This window comes from Antechinus flavipes, chromosome 3 (genome assembly GCF_016432865.1).
Source record: "Antechinus flavipes isolate AdamAnt ecotype Samford, QLD, Australia chromosome 3, AdamAnt_v2, whole genome shotgun sequence".
Classification (NCBI taxonomy): domain Eukaryota; kingdom Metazoa; phylum Chordata; class Mammalia; order Dasyuromorphia; family Dasyuridae; genus Antechinus; species Antechinus flavipes.
The window spans coordinates 245,485,866-245,503,484 of record NC_067400.1 but is presented as its reverse complement, the minus strand read 5'-3'; the positions used below and the strand labels follow the sequence as shown (position 1 = coordinate 245,503,484).

The following is a 17,619-nucleotide window of genomic DNA, read 5'->3' as shown; positions in this document are numbered from 1 at the left end:
AGGAAACCATAGACAACAAAGCAAAGGATAAGAAGGGAAATATTTGAATGGGAAAAAAATCTTTGTACCAAATTTCTCTAATAAGGGTTTGGTGTCCAAATATATATTGAATATATATAATTCTAAACAAATTGTGGTAGATGAGTATTATGTAATATTGATATGCTAAAAAGAAATTATATGTGTGCTGAATACAAAGAAATATGTGTGTATACATATACATACACTGATACAGAATAAAGTGAAATAAATAAAAATAAGAAAACAATATATGCAGTAACTACAACAAGATAAATGAAAAGAACACACCTGAAAAACCACAAAAATAAATGTAACAAAATTATAAAGATCAAACAGAACTCAAAGAGATATAAGATGATACTATCAACCAACCAATTCATGGAGATAGGAATTAACCGTTGTTACACATTGCACTTGTTTTTCAGACTTTTTCAACATATTGATCAATTTTGCTGATACTTTTTTCCTCCCACAAAAAATACTCTTAAGATATAATGTGTGATGATTCTCTGGGAGAGGGAAGAAAAAATATACTTCAGAAAAGTCTGGCAATGTAAGAATCAAAATATTAGCAAAATTTAAGAAACAAATAACTTCCAGATGAAACCTCAAGAAACCAAGAATGTGAAAAGGCTATTAGAACATTTAGAGCCAATCTGAGAGCCAAATTTTGATTTCTTTTCTTTGGTTTTGCATCAGTCCCAGTGAAGAAATTTCTTTCTAACTTGTAAAAGGTCAATTCTTCCTTACAGGTTGCATTTTCATTACAATGATCCTTCTTTAGATGATCCAATCCCTCAAGAATATGCCCTCTACCTGTGCCCCACTGGACCTCTATTAGAAAACCTACAGGAATTTTGGAGAGAAAGCAAACGTCAGTGTGGCAAAAATAGAGCACATGAAATTTTCCCCCATGTGACACTCTGTGACTTCTTCACGGTAAGACAATTTCTTTTATTTCTCAAAATACAAATTCTCTAACTTGGCTTTAAAGGTCTTCCATGATATGATTCTAACTTCCTTTTTCATGCCTTTTTTCTTATTACTCTCCTTTACATGCTCTCTGCATTAGCCAAGTTGGAATACTAACAATAGTAAAAGTTCTATGACTTGTCTTGCTTCTTCCTACCTATGAATATTTGCACACATTGTCTAACATCCCCCCCATATTATCCCATAAGGCTCAGATGAGGTGCCCCTTTCTTTATGAAGTATTCTCTAACGAGAAATGATTATTTCTCTTTGTAAATTACTAATGTCAGTTTTTAAAATCTCTCTTACTCACTAGATTATATTTAATTTGTGTCATAGCTATTTATACATTTCCCTGATCTACTCCCTACTCTGATTCAATTGTAATCTCAAGAGCAGCAATTCTATTGTTTACATGCCCAAAAAGAATAGGAACAGCTTCATGGAAAGGGAACATTTCAAGATTATAGTTGAATCTTGAAACAGATTCCGTCAGAATTGTCAGGACCACAAATCTTCTCTATTATATACAGAATCATAACAGGGTTAGAGGAGATAGAGCTTTGTCCCAATGTGGATCGTCTAGGGCTGATCTTCTTCTCTATTTAGAAATTTTCCCTGAATCCATATCATAGACTCCTCTTTAGGCCATTTACTATGATATATCACTTCAAATGATATTTACCCTTTCCAAGGGCCTACCTTAAACTTTATTGTGCTATATCTTTCTCAGAGGTTTTGGATAAAGAATCAGGGAGCATTATCCATATAGAAACTGAAGAGGAGAGGCAAGGAAGCTTCCATCTGACCTTGTTTCTTCCTTAGTGTGATGAGAAATCCACTCATATTTCTAGCTCACAGAATCCAATTCCTGACTGATTTCCAGACTCCTATAGAAGTCTGGGAGAGGCAATAGGCCTTCCATTTGGCCATGTGTATGCTATCATGCTGTGTGCATCTCTTGTCTGCTCTATAGCCTGCTCTGAAATTGGGAAGAGGTCGATAGCTTATCTTAGTAGCTGCACATATCTTACCTAGTCGCCAGACTCTTATGGGAAGAGAAATACTATTCCATATTATTATTCTATAAGAAATGATCAGGAGGATGATTTTAGAGAGGACTGGAGAGACTTACATAAACTGATGTTAAGTGAAATGAGCAGAACCAGGAAATCATTGTACATGGCAACATCAATATTATATGATGATCAATTCTGATGATCATGACTCTTTCCAACAATGATATGACTGATCCCAGTTCCACTGATCTTGTGATGAAGAGAGTCATCTACACCTAGAGAAAGGACTATGGGAACTGAATGTGGATCACAACATAACATTCTCAACTCTTTTTGTTGTTGTTCTCTTGCATTTTGTTTTCTTACTCATTTACTTTCTTTTTTTGATCTCATTTTTTTGTGCAGCAATAGAATTGTGTGTGTGTGTGTGTGTGTGTGTGTGTGTGTTAATACAAATTGGATTTAACACAGGAAAAAATCTAAAACACAAGGCTATGCAAGGATCAGTGTTGTCAAATTATCCATGCAGGTGTTTTGAAAATTAAAAGCTTTTTTAAGAGAGAGAGAAATACTATTCCAGTCACTTGTTGCTGAGATGTTGGGAGAGGCACTCTTCCATCAAGTTTGTTTGCAACTTGATTTCTTGTCTTGCTATCATTTAAGTTATAATTGCATTTTTAAAATTAATTTGTTCATATTTTGATACTGACAAAGGTTTTAAGAAAAAATAATTTACAGCATTTCTCTTTGTGCTACATAGGTTCAGAGTAGTGGGCAATTAGAAATTGAGGGAAGGGAGGAAAACTATCACAGCTTTTCATATAGGAAAAATGAATGAGATTATCTGGTAAAACATAATAAATATTTATAATATTAAAACCATGCATAGTATTCCATCAGTTCTCATCTGTGTTCTAAGTAGGCACTATAAGTTCAAATTTAATTTAATATATAAACTTCATACGACTGAGGACCTTTTATTTCATGTAGTTTTAATGCCTCTAGAAATTCCATCTGAATGAAGAAAAGATGTTTCAGGCTTTTGCTGTATGGGTCTCCAAGGAGTAGAAATCTTTGTCTTAGTTCTCAAGAACACGAATAAAGTCCATGATTTCTAGTATTTTTGCTGATAAGACAAAACACATAATTTCTTTAAAGGATCTTTGTTGTCAAGACATAAAATATTCCTTTCTCCTTTATGCTATAAGCTTCAGAAATCAGTGATGACAAAAGGATAAATAACATTTCCATCAGATCATTATGACCTAAATATAATGTACTAAAAATAAATATAAGTATGATTTCCTTTTAATTTGTATAACTTGGACATTTTGGTTTGTAGTCAGGGGATACATTTTTTGAATCAAAGGAATGGAAAATTCATAGATTACTTGCTATACTAGCCTGGTTATTTTTCTAAAATATCCTCACTGCACAAGTATGTTCTTTGTATACAAAGAAACAGTTAAAATGTGATACTATTTATTGAAATTTCAGATTTCCTTCTAATGTTTAATTATTTTGATTTTATTTTGTTGTTCCTTTATATTTAGTGAAGTTATTAGCTCCCACTTGCCTGATTCTAATTTTTAAGAAATTATTTTTTTCAATGAGCTTTTGACCCTCCTTTTCCATTTAGACAATTCTACTTTTTAAGTTCTTTTATTCAGTGAATTTTTTTTACATCTTTTTACATTTGGCCAATTCTGCTTTTTAAAGCATTCTTTACTTTAGTAAATTTCTGTCTTTTTAAAAGTCATTTGACTTATTTTATTTTTAAAGTGTTATTTTCTCTAGTATTTTTTTTAACCCCATTGCCAAGCTAGTGTTCTTTTCATGATTTATTTTTTGGTATCACTCTCATTTCTTTCCCAAATTTTCCTCTACCTCTCTTATTTAGCTTTTTAAATCCTTTTTAAGCTCTTCCAATAATTCTTTGAGAGAGGGGGTAAGGGAGATGAATCCAATTTGCATTTTTCTTTGACACTTTACATATAGTTGTTTATTGTCTTCTGAGTTTATGGTTTGATTTTCCTGCCACCATAGTAACTTTCTATAGTCAGGTTCTTTTTGTGGTTGTTGTTTTCTCATTTTTCTAACTTGTTTCTTGACTTTTAACTTTATGTGAAAGTTGGGCTCTGCTTCCAAGATAAGGGAGTATTGTCCCAAGTTTCAGGTTTTTCACACTACTATTTTCAGAACTAGTTCTGAGAATTCATAAGCTATCAGTTTGTCCATGATGGCATGATAAAAGGAGAGGTATGGTCATGTTCTCCTAACCTCTGCTCTGGTTTGTGAGCCACTAGCACTTTTTTCCACCCTGGAAGTGTCACGAGAGACTCTGCACCTCTGTGGGTGAATCCTGTAGAATACTAGTACTTCTCCTCAACCCTCACAATGGAACTGAGTCTTAACACCAGTGAAATTAAAGTGTTCCCTGCTACCTCCTTCTGACCAATTGTCTGATCTTTTTACTATTTGTGATCTGGGAGCCCTGGAAGATGCCAATACTGATTCAGTCACCTCCAAGGCTCCAAAGCCAAGGCTTTCTGTGATATGGCTTGCATTAGACTGCCCACCATTTTAACCATAGAGAGACAGACCTTTCCTTCAATCTTCTAAGTCATAACCCTTATTTTGTTCAATTTAATTATTAGTAAAGCAAGGATAATAATACTTCCCAGGGATCAAATTATATGACATTTCTAAATGTCTCAGCACCATGCCTAGCATATATATAATGCTATATAAATGTATGCTATTATTGTGATTTAGATTGTAGAAATAGTATTACCTTGAACACTGCTTTGGAATGTGGGTGAATCTTTGACCCATATATGTGGAAACTTAGGTTCTAAATTATATTTAGATTTCACGACAATAAACTTTGAATGGATCCATAACAAGGCAAAGATAAGGTATTTTGAATGAACTCCATAAGATATAATCTTATGATTCAGCATCCCCATTTACCTAGCAGATCAATCAGGAAATATGTATTTATTAAAAGCTCATTTTATTTCAGGTATTGTGCTAAGTACTAAAAATACAAAAGGGAAAACTGTTGCTGCCCTAAAGATGCTTACAATGGAATAACCAAAAAAGTCTGTCATCCCACTCTCCCAGGACTGTCTATTCTATTACACAACTCCTGTATGATTGGGACTTAATCTGAATGGTGTTTTGGTTAGAATTATCTATCTGCTGATTCTTTTGCAAATTGTTGATGTGGCATTATTATATTTACATTCTCTTTAACCTAAGAAGGCCTTCCTAATTAAAATTTTTAAACCTTCATCCATTTTGTTACTGGTTCATCTTTCCTGAGGCCATCACTTCCCCCATCAACAGGACAGCTGCCATGGCAAACTTTTTTTTTTAATAACTTTTTATTGATAGAACCCATGCCAGGGTAATTTTTTACAGCATTATCCCTTGCATTCACTTCTGTTCCGATTTTTCTCCTCCCTCCCTCCACCTCTTCCCCCAGATGGCAAGCAGTCCTTTACATGTTGAATGGGTTACAATATATCCTAGATACAATATATGTGTGCAGAACCGAACAGTTTTCTTGTTGCACAGGGAGAATTGAATTCAGAAGGTATAAATAACCCGGGAAGAAAAACAAAAATGCAAGCAGTTTATATTCATTTCCCAGTGTTCTTTCTCTGGGTGTAGCTGCTTCTGTCCATCTTTGATCAATTAAGGCTCTCTTTATCGAAGAGATCCACTTCATGGCAAACTTTTTGTCTAAAAATCCAATCAAAATCTATACACCCAGTTACTATGTATACTCTAGATATGTTGAGTAACCCTTACAAAGGCTTCAGATGATATTGAGTGTAATATTTGAGAAATAGCCAGTAGGTAAATTTATCTGGATCTTAGAATATATGGAGCAGAATAAAATAGCAAAAGACTAGAAATAGAGGGAGAGATGAGATTATGAAGAATTTTCAATACCAAACAGAGCATTTTATGTTTTATCCTGGAGCTAATAGAGAACTGGTGGGAGAGATTCAGATCTATACTTTAGGAAACTCACTTTGAGAGCAGTGTGAAGGCAGGATTGTAGTGGGCAGAGACTTGAGGTGGATGATTAATTAGAAGCCTTTTGAAATAATCTGGATGATAAGAACCTGAACTAGAATGAGAGTTGTATGAGTGGAGAGAAGGCAAATATAATCATACAGTATAGCAAATTGATCAAGGAAGTTCTCCAGGCAACTCCTATGTTTGTTACTAGAATAAATACTTTCTTTTAACAATAAACTCTGTGAAGACAGAGGCTACTTGATTTTTGAAACCTAATGCTTAGTATATATTCTAAACATATTTCCATATTCATCATTGCTGTGCAAAAGAAAAAAAATCAGACCAAAAAGAAAAAAACATGAGAAAGGAAAAAAAAAAAAAAACAAGCAAACAAACAACAACAACAAAAGTGAAAATACTATGCTTTGATCCACATTCAGATTCCATAGCTCTCTCTCTGGCTGCAGATGGCACTTTCTATTGCAAGTTTATTAGAATTGTCTTGGATCACTTCCCTGGTTTAAGGAGCTAAGTCCCATCACAGTTGATCATCACATAATCTTTATGTTGCAGTGTACAATATTCTCTTGGTTACTTACTTACTTTACTTAGCCTCAGTCCATGTATGTCTTTCCAGGCTTTTGTGAAATCAGTCTATTCATCATTTCTTATAGAATAATAATATTCCATTATTCATACATCATAACTCATTCAGCTATTCCCCAACTGAGGGGCATCCACTCAATTTCTAGGGCCTAGGCCACTACAAAAAAGGCTGCCACAAATGTTTCTACACATGTAGGTCCTTTTCCATATTTTATGATTTCTACAAAGAGATCTCTTATCCTAATCAGATAATTGCCTAGACCACAGACTTTGAATCAGTAATAAATTGACAGTGAATTGGATAAACTTAATTGTAACAAGTACACTGGCTGGATTTTGTTGGCTGCCCTGAAATATATGAAGGGGCTTTTAACCTAAATTAAGGACTAACGATCTCTCAGCCTAGTTTTATTAGGGAGAGGTTTTCTAGTCACTCCACCAAGGTAAATGGCAACAAAGATTCCACAGAATTTTCCTGAAAACATAAAGTTCATAAGGATAACAGTAACTTAATGGTAGAAACTAAATAGAGACCACAGGAGATAACATACTCACTAAAGACCAAAAATGAAATATTGATAATGGATAGCAAATAATAGCAGAATGGTATCACCCAGAGAACATTGGAAGTGTTGAAACATTAGAGGAGTATTTCCCTTCACTATACATATTCATTCTTTTTACATATGTGCCCTCAGAGCAAGTTTTATGATCATGTGTTCTCCATAAAAATTCTTTCCCACTGATGCAATAATTTGTGAGACATTATATCCAATAAAGGATAGCTTTTCTGGAAGCTAATATGTGAGAAAGAATGTTGCAGGTGCTCCAAAACTTTTTAAAATCCTGACTTGATCTATAAGGATAATAGGTGGAAGAGGGAAGCACCTGCTTGTACTCCAAAGTGATATTATTATTCGTGAAATATTATTCAGTAAGGATATTGTTGAGATTGGAAGAGGATCCCAAAAGGTTGGAGTCATAGACTAGTGTCACAAGGTGTCTTAAAAGAATTTGCAGGCTCAAACCCATTTCCTGGTCAAGGGGCATAGTTTTATTATAAATTCCAAGACAATTTAGCAAAGTCCTAAGAGAGAAGAGACATCTTTATCTATCTTTCTATCATGGACATGCTAATTCTATGACCCAAAGGTAGGGCCAGGGTCAGGGAGTGGTCTCCAGAATTTGGTTCTCACTGGCCAGATTATCAGTCAGCTAAGAATTGAGGAGTGGTCTATTCTGAAATTCTTAGATTGGAAGTGTGAGAAGTCCCTGAGGCAGACTCCAAAGCCAGAAAATTTAGGATTACTGTTTTACTGCTAGAACAGAAGCCCCCCTAAAATCAGGGGAACCGCAAAAATCATTGCTATATTACATCAGTATCACCTTAATTGTCAATCATAATAGCTATCCATTAGTTATATATAAAGTTTGTATGATTCCTCTCAGGGACAATGCATTTTTTACTTGTTTTTTCTTAGTGTGAAGACCAGAAAGTGGAATATCTCTATGAGGCCCTGAAGAGAGCTGGTGACAAGATTTTGAATTCCTTCCCTTCTACTATCCCTTTAAATCTCCATTCTTCTATCAGTTACCTTGGATTCTTCATTAGTGATAGTTCTGCAGATGTTATTCGAGAATTTGCCATGAGTTTTGCAACGGAAGCATCTATATTGGCAGGTAGGCCACCATTATCCATTGAAACTACAGAGATTATTCAATAATGAAATTGTTCATTTGTAATATTAAAATAAGCCAAGGCCATAAAAAGGAATTTTAGTACTCATAGGAAATTCACTTAATGACACAGGGGAAAGAGGAAATCTAAGGTACATGTATGTAGTTTCAAAGAAACCAGAAACAGGGATGATAAGAACTGAGAATTTTTTTGAGATAAAACAAACAAACAAACTAGAACACCAGTGTGTTCAATAAGGGTTAGGGTCAAAAGAGACAAATGTTAATAAAGTAATGAGTTTATTTTTGGAGAAGAAAATGACATGGAAATTCATACATACATGCATACATATATCATGACAGCAATTAGAATCTGAACAGGATGCTTAGATTTAATTTTAAAGAAGGAAATCCTGCTAAGTGATGGTGATAAAGGGAGTTTCTGAATGAGAGAATGTAGAGTTGCTCAATTCTTATTTTGTTTCTTACTAAAGAGAATTGAATGACTTTTCTATTGGAAATGCAAAAATAACAAATTGGGAGTTGACACCCAAGATAATTGAGGAGACAACATGAGAGCATCTAGTTAGCTTGAAGGAATTCAAGTCACTTGGTTAAGATAAAGAATATCCTCAGGTACTAAAAGAGCTAATGAATGTAATGACTGAACCATTGTCACAGGATTATGGAAAATGATGAGGTATTGTATGACTGAAGAAGAATAAATGTTTTCATGATTTTCAAAAAATGAAGGAGGATAAAGTTTGCAAACTTTATTTAAACTAGTTTTTGTTATTCATTTATTGTTTTACTTTTATTTCTTGCTATACTAACAAATTTAACTTTGATACCTGGAAAAGTTATATGATAGATTGATGTAAAAATGACTAAGAACATTTAGCAAAGAGTCATCATAGTTTCATTAAGAATATAGCATATTGGGGCAGCTAGATGGTGCAATAAATAGAACAGCAGTCCTGAAGTCTGGAGGTTTTGAGTTCAAATGTGACTTCAGACATTGCCTCAGGGGAAAAAAAAAATTAAAGAAAGAATAAAGCATACTGTAAGCTCTTTCCATCTGTGATGTATAACTTTTTTTTATCTAAATGAATGTTTTACTTTGTGTGATTTATGCTGATATCTTCAGACTACTTTGAGATTTTCAGAGAATATCTATAAATATAACAATCTACAATTAACTAACTAAAAAGAAAATCTTTGTAAGCAAAAACAAAAAAGTCATACTAAACTAGTGCCATTTTCTCTTGCACAGATTAGTAAACTAGTAAAGGCAAAGTAATGCTCTAGATATATTTTAAATATGCCATCTACGGCACAAAATGTACATGGTAACTTTAATGCCTGTAGGATCAGTTTCAGTCTAGTACAATATTCCATTGCACAACTACAGTGGCATTCAATAATTGCATAGCTCCAACTTGGCTCATTTTTTAACATTAAAAAGAGCAGAAGTGTCAAACTCAAGGAGCTTACTTTTAAATGCTATCCGAACCAGATTTGGATGACAGGGGCAGTGTCATTCAAGATGTCAGTGCAGAGGAAACTGATCATTCTACCTCATAAATACAGTTATTTTATGTACTATAAATGATAACATCAGGATTCACCGAGTCCTGGGAAATTGGAAGTAGACAAAGAGACAGAAGCAAATGCATCTCAAACAGAGGCTAGAAACTACTACAAAATGGAGTAAACCTACATGGATGATTTTGGACCATAACAATGATGACTTTAATGAAAAGGTAAAGCAAATGATTGATATCACAGGCAAGAACTAGAATTAATGTGTGATTGTTTTACATGACTGTAATAGAAATGTCAATATAATGAGGTCTAGATTTGGGGTACCTGAATGAAATTAGGATTTAGTTGAAGTCTAGTGGCAGGTTTGGGATACAGGGAGTCAAACAGAGCTCCCCTGCAACCACCTTGGATTTGGCGCAAGGATATGGCAGTAAATGAGGTCTAGTAGCGGCCTGAGTCCCCAATAAAGGCATTTATCGGCCCAAGAACTAGATTGATAAAAGAGGTTTATTATTGGGTTTGGAAGTAAGGAAATAGGAGAAGGTAGAGATAAGGAGGGCACTGAACAGAGAGTCCAGTGGACAGAGGGTCCTCACATGGCTAGCATGTTTGGGACCTCTGCAAAGAGGGGATCCCTTTTATAATGGGAGATTTAACTTGAGGGGCTTTTGGGCCCTTTTGAGTTACAAAGAAAGGAATCTTGCCCGCATCAAATAGAGCTATCAATGTAATCTGGAAGAGAACCCAGATATGCATTCCTGGAAAATGTTTGGCGATAAAGGACTGTGAGGCAGAGAGACAGTGGATAGATGGAATAAGGAAATCAAAGATAATCAAGACCAAGACAGAGACTACGGAAGGAGACTTGATGAAATACCAAAGTGTAGAGGCACCAATCATGGATAAGAGTTTAAGGACTACATGGTGCTAAGATTGAAAGTGCATCTAAAAGAGGTACAAGTGGTAGGAGGGAAGGATGGGTTTCTGCCCAAGAAACCTTTAACCCAGCCAATTATGCAGAATTGATTTGGGAAAGATTCCTTTCTTTGTGACTCCCAAACCCTCCACCCCCCAGTTAATGTAATTACCCTTTAACTCATAAATCCTGGTCCCTTTGTATTCCAATAGAAGATCTGGGACTGTCCCAGCCCTTTCTCCCCCCATCTGAGCCAACTTCGGGGCTATACCCCAAAGCCCCTCCCGAGTTAAATCTCCCATTATAAAAGGGACAAGCTGGGATCCCCTTTTTGCAGAGGTCCCAAACATGCTAGCCATGTGAGTACCCTCTGTCGAGTGCCCTCCTTATCTCTACCTTCACCTATCTCCTTACTTCCAAACCCAATAATAAATCTCTTTTATCAGTCTAGCTCTTGGGCCAATAAATGCCTTTACTGGGGACTCACGCTGCTACTAGACCTCATTTACCGCCATATCCTTGCACCAAATCCAAGGGGGTTGCAGGGGAGCTCTGTTTGATTTCCTGTACCCCAAACCTGCCATTAGACCTCAACTAAATCCTAATTTCATTTAGGTACCCCAAATCTAGACCTCATCAGAATCATCTACACCAAAGGAAGCTAGATGGTCTGAAATCGGGAAGACTCATCTTCATGAGTTAAAATCTGATCTCAGAAACTTCCTGGCTATGGGGCTCTCACTAAGTCACTTAAGCCTGTTTGCCTCAGATCCTCATTTATAAAATGAGCTGGAGAAAGAAATGGCAACCAAATCAAGTCTCTTTGCCAGGAAAACCCCAAATGGGGTCACAAAGAGTGGGACATAACTGAAAAATGATTGAACAACAAAAAACCACCACTAGTGAAAATTGTGGCAATGTGATACAATGCTTGCCATTTTGAGCCAAACAATAGGATAAATGCATAGAGCACTGTGACAGAGGAATGGGATACAGAAGATTGGAATTAATATTTTTCTGAGACCAAGAGCTTTACTGCCTCTAATATGTTTTCAGGGTCTTTGCTTACAAAAAAAGTGATAATCACCACTTGTTAGAATGACCTTGCTGTTTTATAAGGGAAAACAACTTCAACACAGAATGAATCAATCAAGCTGATACATATCAGGCTCTTTTCTTTTCCCAGTCCATGGTATTCAGTAACTCAGGGTAGAGCACCATATCACAACCTGTAATAAAAAGCTCTTTCTTCCATTATATCTTAGTGAGCCTCGTAGGAAAGGGATTTGGAAATGTCAGCAAAGCTGAAATTGGTAGCACCACAGGCTCTCAATTTTAGAGCAGTTTAAGATAGCCCAAATTTTAGCCCAGTTAGCAACTTAGTACTCAATCAGGTGGGAATAATGCAGTTAGTGGCAGTGCAAAGGGTTGAGGTATAAAAATCCCCTTCTGGTCGGTACAGGTTCAATGTGAAAGAATTCACGAACCCAAAAATGTTGAGTGGCAAAAGGGAAATTTTATTGTTGGCACTGCAGAAGCCAGCTTTGCTAGAAAGACAGACTTCTGAGTGACAAGGTCCTGAAAGAGAAATAAAAGTTTTCACTGAGAAGAGGGTCTCTTTATAATGGGCAGGAATCTTGGCAGGCAACTATTCCAAAGAGAGAGGTTCCTTGACAGGGCATAATCCTGCTTTAAAGATTCTGCAAAGAAATGAGTTTAATATTGCCTTTTTTATAAGAGATCAATTGAATGAGATTCCTTCAATGTTTCCAAATGAATGAGACCACTTATGGTAGAGCTAAGTAGGAGTGATCCTGGACTAATTTTCAACTCAATGGAGAGTGCAGCTAGTCACCACCAAGATAACAGAATGAAGCCACTTTTTCTTGATTCCCTGAAATGGGCCTCTCCCATAGGAGAGTTTCTCAGAGTTCACCCCAAGGCTCCCCCCACAATAGTCAGGGAGGGCAATTTTAGGGTTCCCCCCATCAGGTGCACTATCACTTTCTCTTGGGACACAGACTCTACAACACAATTCTCATTGCTAATGCAATATGATTTGAAGGACCCAATAGATTTAGGAGTCCAAACTAACAAACCTTGCTGTAAACCTTGCTATTAACAAAGCACTAGGCTTTCACTTCATCTTTAGCCATAATGAAAATGTTCCTGCAGAAAAAGCCAAACTGCTATAACCACTTCTTTAGCTACATCTCTGCACCTTCCTCTCCATTGCCAAGCAAATCTACTTCAGCTCCACTCATGTCCCCATGGTCTTCAGACATCCAGATCTCTAACTTTCAGCCAACTCAAAGCCAGAGACAAACCTCAAAGACTTCTGCTCTGGAAAAGTTGATGTCTGGCTCAAGAGATATACCAAATTTAAACTTTCAGTTTGGAGCATTACAGTTTTGAGTCAGAGATTGTCCTATAATCTACTCCTACCAAGACAACCTCCTCCAGTCAGACCACAGGTAACTCCTGTACTAGCACTGAAAGTAAGTTTTTACACAAAATTACATCCAACTTCTAGCTACTGAAGCAGCCCAATTCACTCAACAATTCAAATCCCCCAATATTACTCAAGGCCCATTATATGAACAGATATCCACACAGACTCATCAGTATCCCAACTCCATCTCCTCATCTTCTCAGAATGACCTGACTCATGCAAAAAAAAAAAAAATGGATTCAGCTTTATGCAAGCCACAGTTAGAGATTATATAGTCTATTAAATGTTCTACTGACCCTGCAATGAAATCTAATTCACTCTCTGTTCCCAGCATTTCTTCCTGTCAATGATACAATATCCACACTTTCTTGCTGATTAAAAAAAGAAAAAACAAAATAGAAAAAGAAAGACAAAAAGGCAAAATTTAAAAAAAAAAAAAAAAACGTGCTTAGCAGAATCCCAAAAAGGAGTCAAAATATGTAAAAATAAATTTCCATTTCAAGAAAACATATGTAATAATATCTTCATGACTGTCCTTCTTTGCTTTCTTGTAAATTATTCTTTGATGTTGCCTTTTCTATGTTAATTTTTCAATTGTGTTCATGTTTGGTTAAGGCAAAGTCTTGAAAATCTGCAAGTTCATTGAATATCCATTTTTTTCATTCAATATTATGGTTAGTTTTGTTGAATATGGATATTTTTGACCAGAAACCTAGTTCTTTTGATTGTTGATATATATTATTACAGGACCTGTAGTAGCAGTGCTACTATAGAATGTATCTCAAAGAGATCATAAGAAAGGAAAAGAGACCCATATGTGCAAAAATGTTTGTAGTAGCTCTTTCTGTGGTGGCAAGGAAATGGAAATTGAGTGGATGTCCATCAACTGGAGAATGAATAAATTGTGATGTGTGATTATGGTGGAATATTTTTGTCCTATGAGAAATGTTGAGTAGGATGCTCTCAGAAAAACCTGGAAAGTCCTCCATGAGCTCATGCAAAATAAAATGTACTGTGTACAAAGTTCAAGTGGGGAGGGGAGAGGTTTGAACAAGGAAAAGCATAATGTTCTGGAATTCTCCCCAAATTCCCAAAACAATTTAATTTTCTTTAGTGTGATGTTTCCCAATATGCTTTCCTTAACCCCCATATTGTTGAAATTATAGCCAAATAGGATCCTCTTAGAAAAACTTGAAAAGTCCTCCAAGAGCTCATGCAAAATGAAATGTACTATGTACAAAATAAGAGCAATGTTCTGGGATGATCAGCTATGAATGATTTTGCTGTTCTCAGAAACACAGTGACCCAAGACTACTCTGAAGGACTTATGATGGAAAATTGGTTGTGTCTGAATCCAGAATGGAATTTTTTTTTCTTTTATTTTTGTTGAAAATTGGTTTTCTTGAGAGGATGAGGATGGAAATCTATGTTTTCTTTTACAATATGACTTTTATGGAAATATTTTGCATAACTTCACATGTACCTTCTTAGTGGAGAGGGGAAGGAGTAGGGAAAGAGAGAGAATCCAGAACTTAAAATTTTAAGAACAAATGTTAAAAATCACTTTACATGTAACTGAAAAAAAAAACACCAAATAGTCTAAAAGAAGGATTTTCAGAATAAAATACTGAGAATTCTACTATACTCCACATTTGGAGTATTGTATTCAGTTTGAGTTGCCACATTTTAAGATGAACATTGATAATAATAATAATAACTAGTAATGGCTGTCATTTATATAGCACTTTAAGTGCTTTACAAATATTATTTCATTTTATTCTCACTACAATCCAAGAAAGTAGTTATTATTATTTCCCCAATTTCACAGACAAAGAAATGGAGACAAAAATGAAATGATCTGATTATGATGACATAGCTAGTAAGTATCTAAGTCTAGATTTGAACTCATGTCTTCCTGACTCCAGTTCCAGTGAAGTCATTGTGCCATCTAGCAGTCTGACACATTGTAAAATAAGCAGGGTATACTTATTTAACAATTGATTTACAGTACGGTTGATTTAACAATCAACTCTCCAAAAACATGACATACTTTTAAGTTTAACCTACATTATTAATATTTTATGCATCACTTTTGTAAGTCTAAAAATTTTTTTTAAAGTAAAATCTCAAGTTGTAGCATTTACTGATTTCTATGATATAACAGTAAAGAGTGAGTCTTTAAGAAACTTCAAGAGCAAGAAGTCCACTATGCAAGTGGACATGCAAGTGAGTTTAACCACAACCCTCCAATAAAACCTTGAATATCCAAAGAAGGGCAATGAAGATGGTGAAGAGTTTTGAGTCCTTGACATGTAGTTCTATCTGTCTTCTTATATTTAAAGATCATGTAAAAGAGAGTTTCTACTTAACCCCAGAAGGCAGATCCAGGCAAAAAGAGTAAAAGTTGACAAAAGACAAGTTTGAGCTTAATATAAGGAAAATATTCCTTATAATTAGAACTATACAAAAGTGTAATGGAAGCAATTTATGACACTCACATTGGAGAACTTCAAGTGGAATTCTATTTATATATGGCTTATAATAGATGATCACTGAGATCCACCCACTCTAAAATTGTATGATTATATGAAAATGACAGTGGGAAACAAGAACTATTATAACCCCTCTGCCTCTTGTATCTGTGTTTGAGAGAATATGGGATAATCTATATTAAAGTAGGTACTGAGCAATTGAGTGTTTTCAGGAATGGTGGACACCTCAAGTTACAGTAGATACCATAAGATATTAGGATAATAAGAGGAAGAGGAACATAAATTTATAGTTAGAAGGGATCTTGTAATTCATCTGGTCTAATCTTTTTTTTTTTAATAAGAGGAAACAGACTTAGAGAGATGAAGTGATTTTCCAAGATCACACAGTGGTAGTATTTGAAATCAGATCTTCTAGACCAGTGATCTCCAGTTTTTTTTTTTATATCATATACCTGTTTTTTTTAATTAAATACATCCACATTTATTGATAAATTATGTACATAATACATGTACTATTGTATTACAATATTGTGTTCATAATAAATATATAAAGAATAGAATTTAAGAGAATAAAATAAAATTTAAAGAAATATTTAAACAAATTTAATATTTTAATGAGAGCAATGTATTTAATATGCTTTGTTATTTTTTAAATTTTGATATAATAAGTGTACGGTTCTGGTTCTGAGTTTAGTTTTTTGTGATACTTACCAAAAGAAAAGGAAAAGGAAAAAATTCACCAAAACATCAATCCTGGCATAATCTTCTATGTCAGCTACTTGAATATGTAGAGTAATATTTTATATAAAAATGGCAACAAAAAATTTTAATGCTTTTAAAAATGGGAGCTAATGTGATTTTATATAAGAAATAAAGAGGTAGGCCTAATTGTTGTGGAATGAAATGAGAACTGGATTTCAAGTCAAAGGACTTATTTGAACCTATCTGTGCAACTCAGCAAATAACTTAATTTCTTTGAGTCTTAACTTTCTTCCTCATTTATACACGGTGGAATAATTCTTTATCTACCTGTTTCTCAAGTTTATTATGAAATTTCAAAAAACAAAATATTTAAGTAACTGTGATTTAGAGAGGTTAACAAGTATTGCTGATAATAAATTATTTTCTATATAATATTATTCTGAGATCGTGTCCTTTCCTAAGTTCAGTATAGGGTCTTCTAAATAATCACAATTATGTAAAACTTCCATTTAGTATTTTCTCTACCAAGTAGAAATCAAAAAACAAATAGCAAAACATGTGATGTGAACAAGAACAGACTAATAAATTAGATAACAAGAGAAAATTCTCTGTCTCCCTACATGAAGAGGTACAGTATTCCACAGCGGTCCAGTCTTTGGAGAGATAGAACATTTCCAGGATTGTTGCTGGTTTCAGGGTAATATTGTAAGTCCATTCTTTCTGCTTTGGTTTGTCTTGGTCTGTCTTTGCAAATGCTTTTTATCTCTGCCTCTCCCTAAGCTACTGCTGCCATCTACTGCCACTGTCCACTTTTTTTTCCTCAAAAGAAGAATGTGAGCGTGTGTGTGTGTGTGTGTGTGTGTGTGTGTGTGTGTGTGTGTGTGTGTGTGTGTAAGAAAGAGATAGAGTCAGAAGCAGAGAGAGACTGCCCATATAACTAGGAACTAATGAACATGTCTTTATCTCTTTTGTTAATCATTCCCACATCCATGTTCGGCAGACATTAAAAAAATAAAAGATTCCTCAAAGTCTATCCAGACTTTTTCCCAATTTCACTTGAATCCTTTCAATAAAGTGTTCCTAATATCCCATTACGTGTGTGACCCTGGGCAAGTCACTTAATTCCATTTGCCTCAGTTTTCTTATCTGAAAAATGAACTGGAGAAGGAAATGGCAAACCAC

At 34.9% G+C, this 17,619-nt stretch overlaps 1 protein-coding gene across 3 annotated transcripts in view; it reads left to right on the top strand.

The window, feature by feature from the left end:
* UBASH3A (ubiquitin associated and SH3 domain containing A) overlaps positions 1 to 17,619 on the top strand; it is an 88,406-nt gene that overhangs the window by 14,813 nt on the left and 55,974 nt on the right. For all 3 annotated transcript variants that reach the window (XM_051984820.1, XM_051984819.1, XM_051984821.1), the window contains exons 3-4: positions 774 to 960; positions 8,135 to 8,333. In XM_051984820.1, the coding sequence (XP_051840780.1) occupies positions 774 to 960; positions 8,135 to 8,333 (386 nt within the window). The remainder of the gene's footprint in view (positions 1 to 773; positions 961 to 8,134; positions 8,334 to 17,619) is intronic.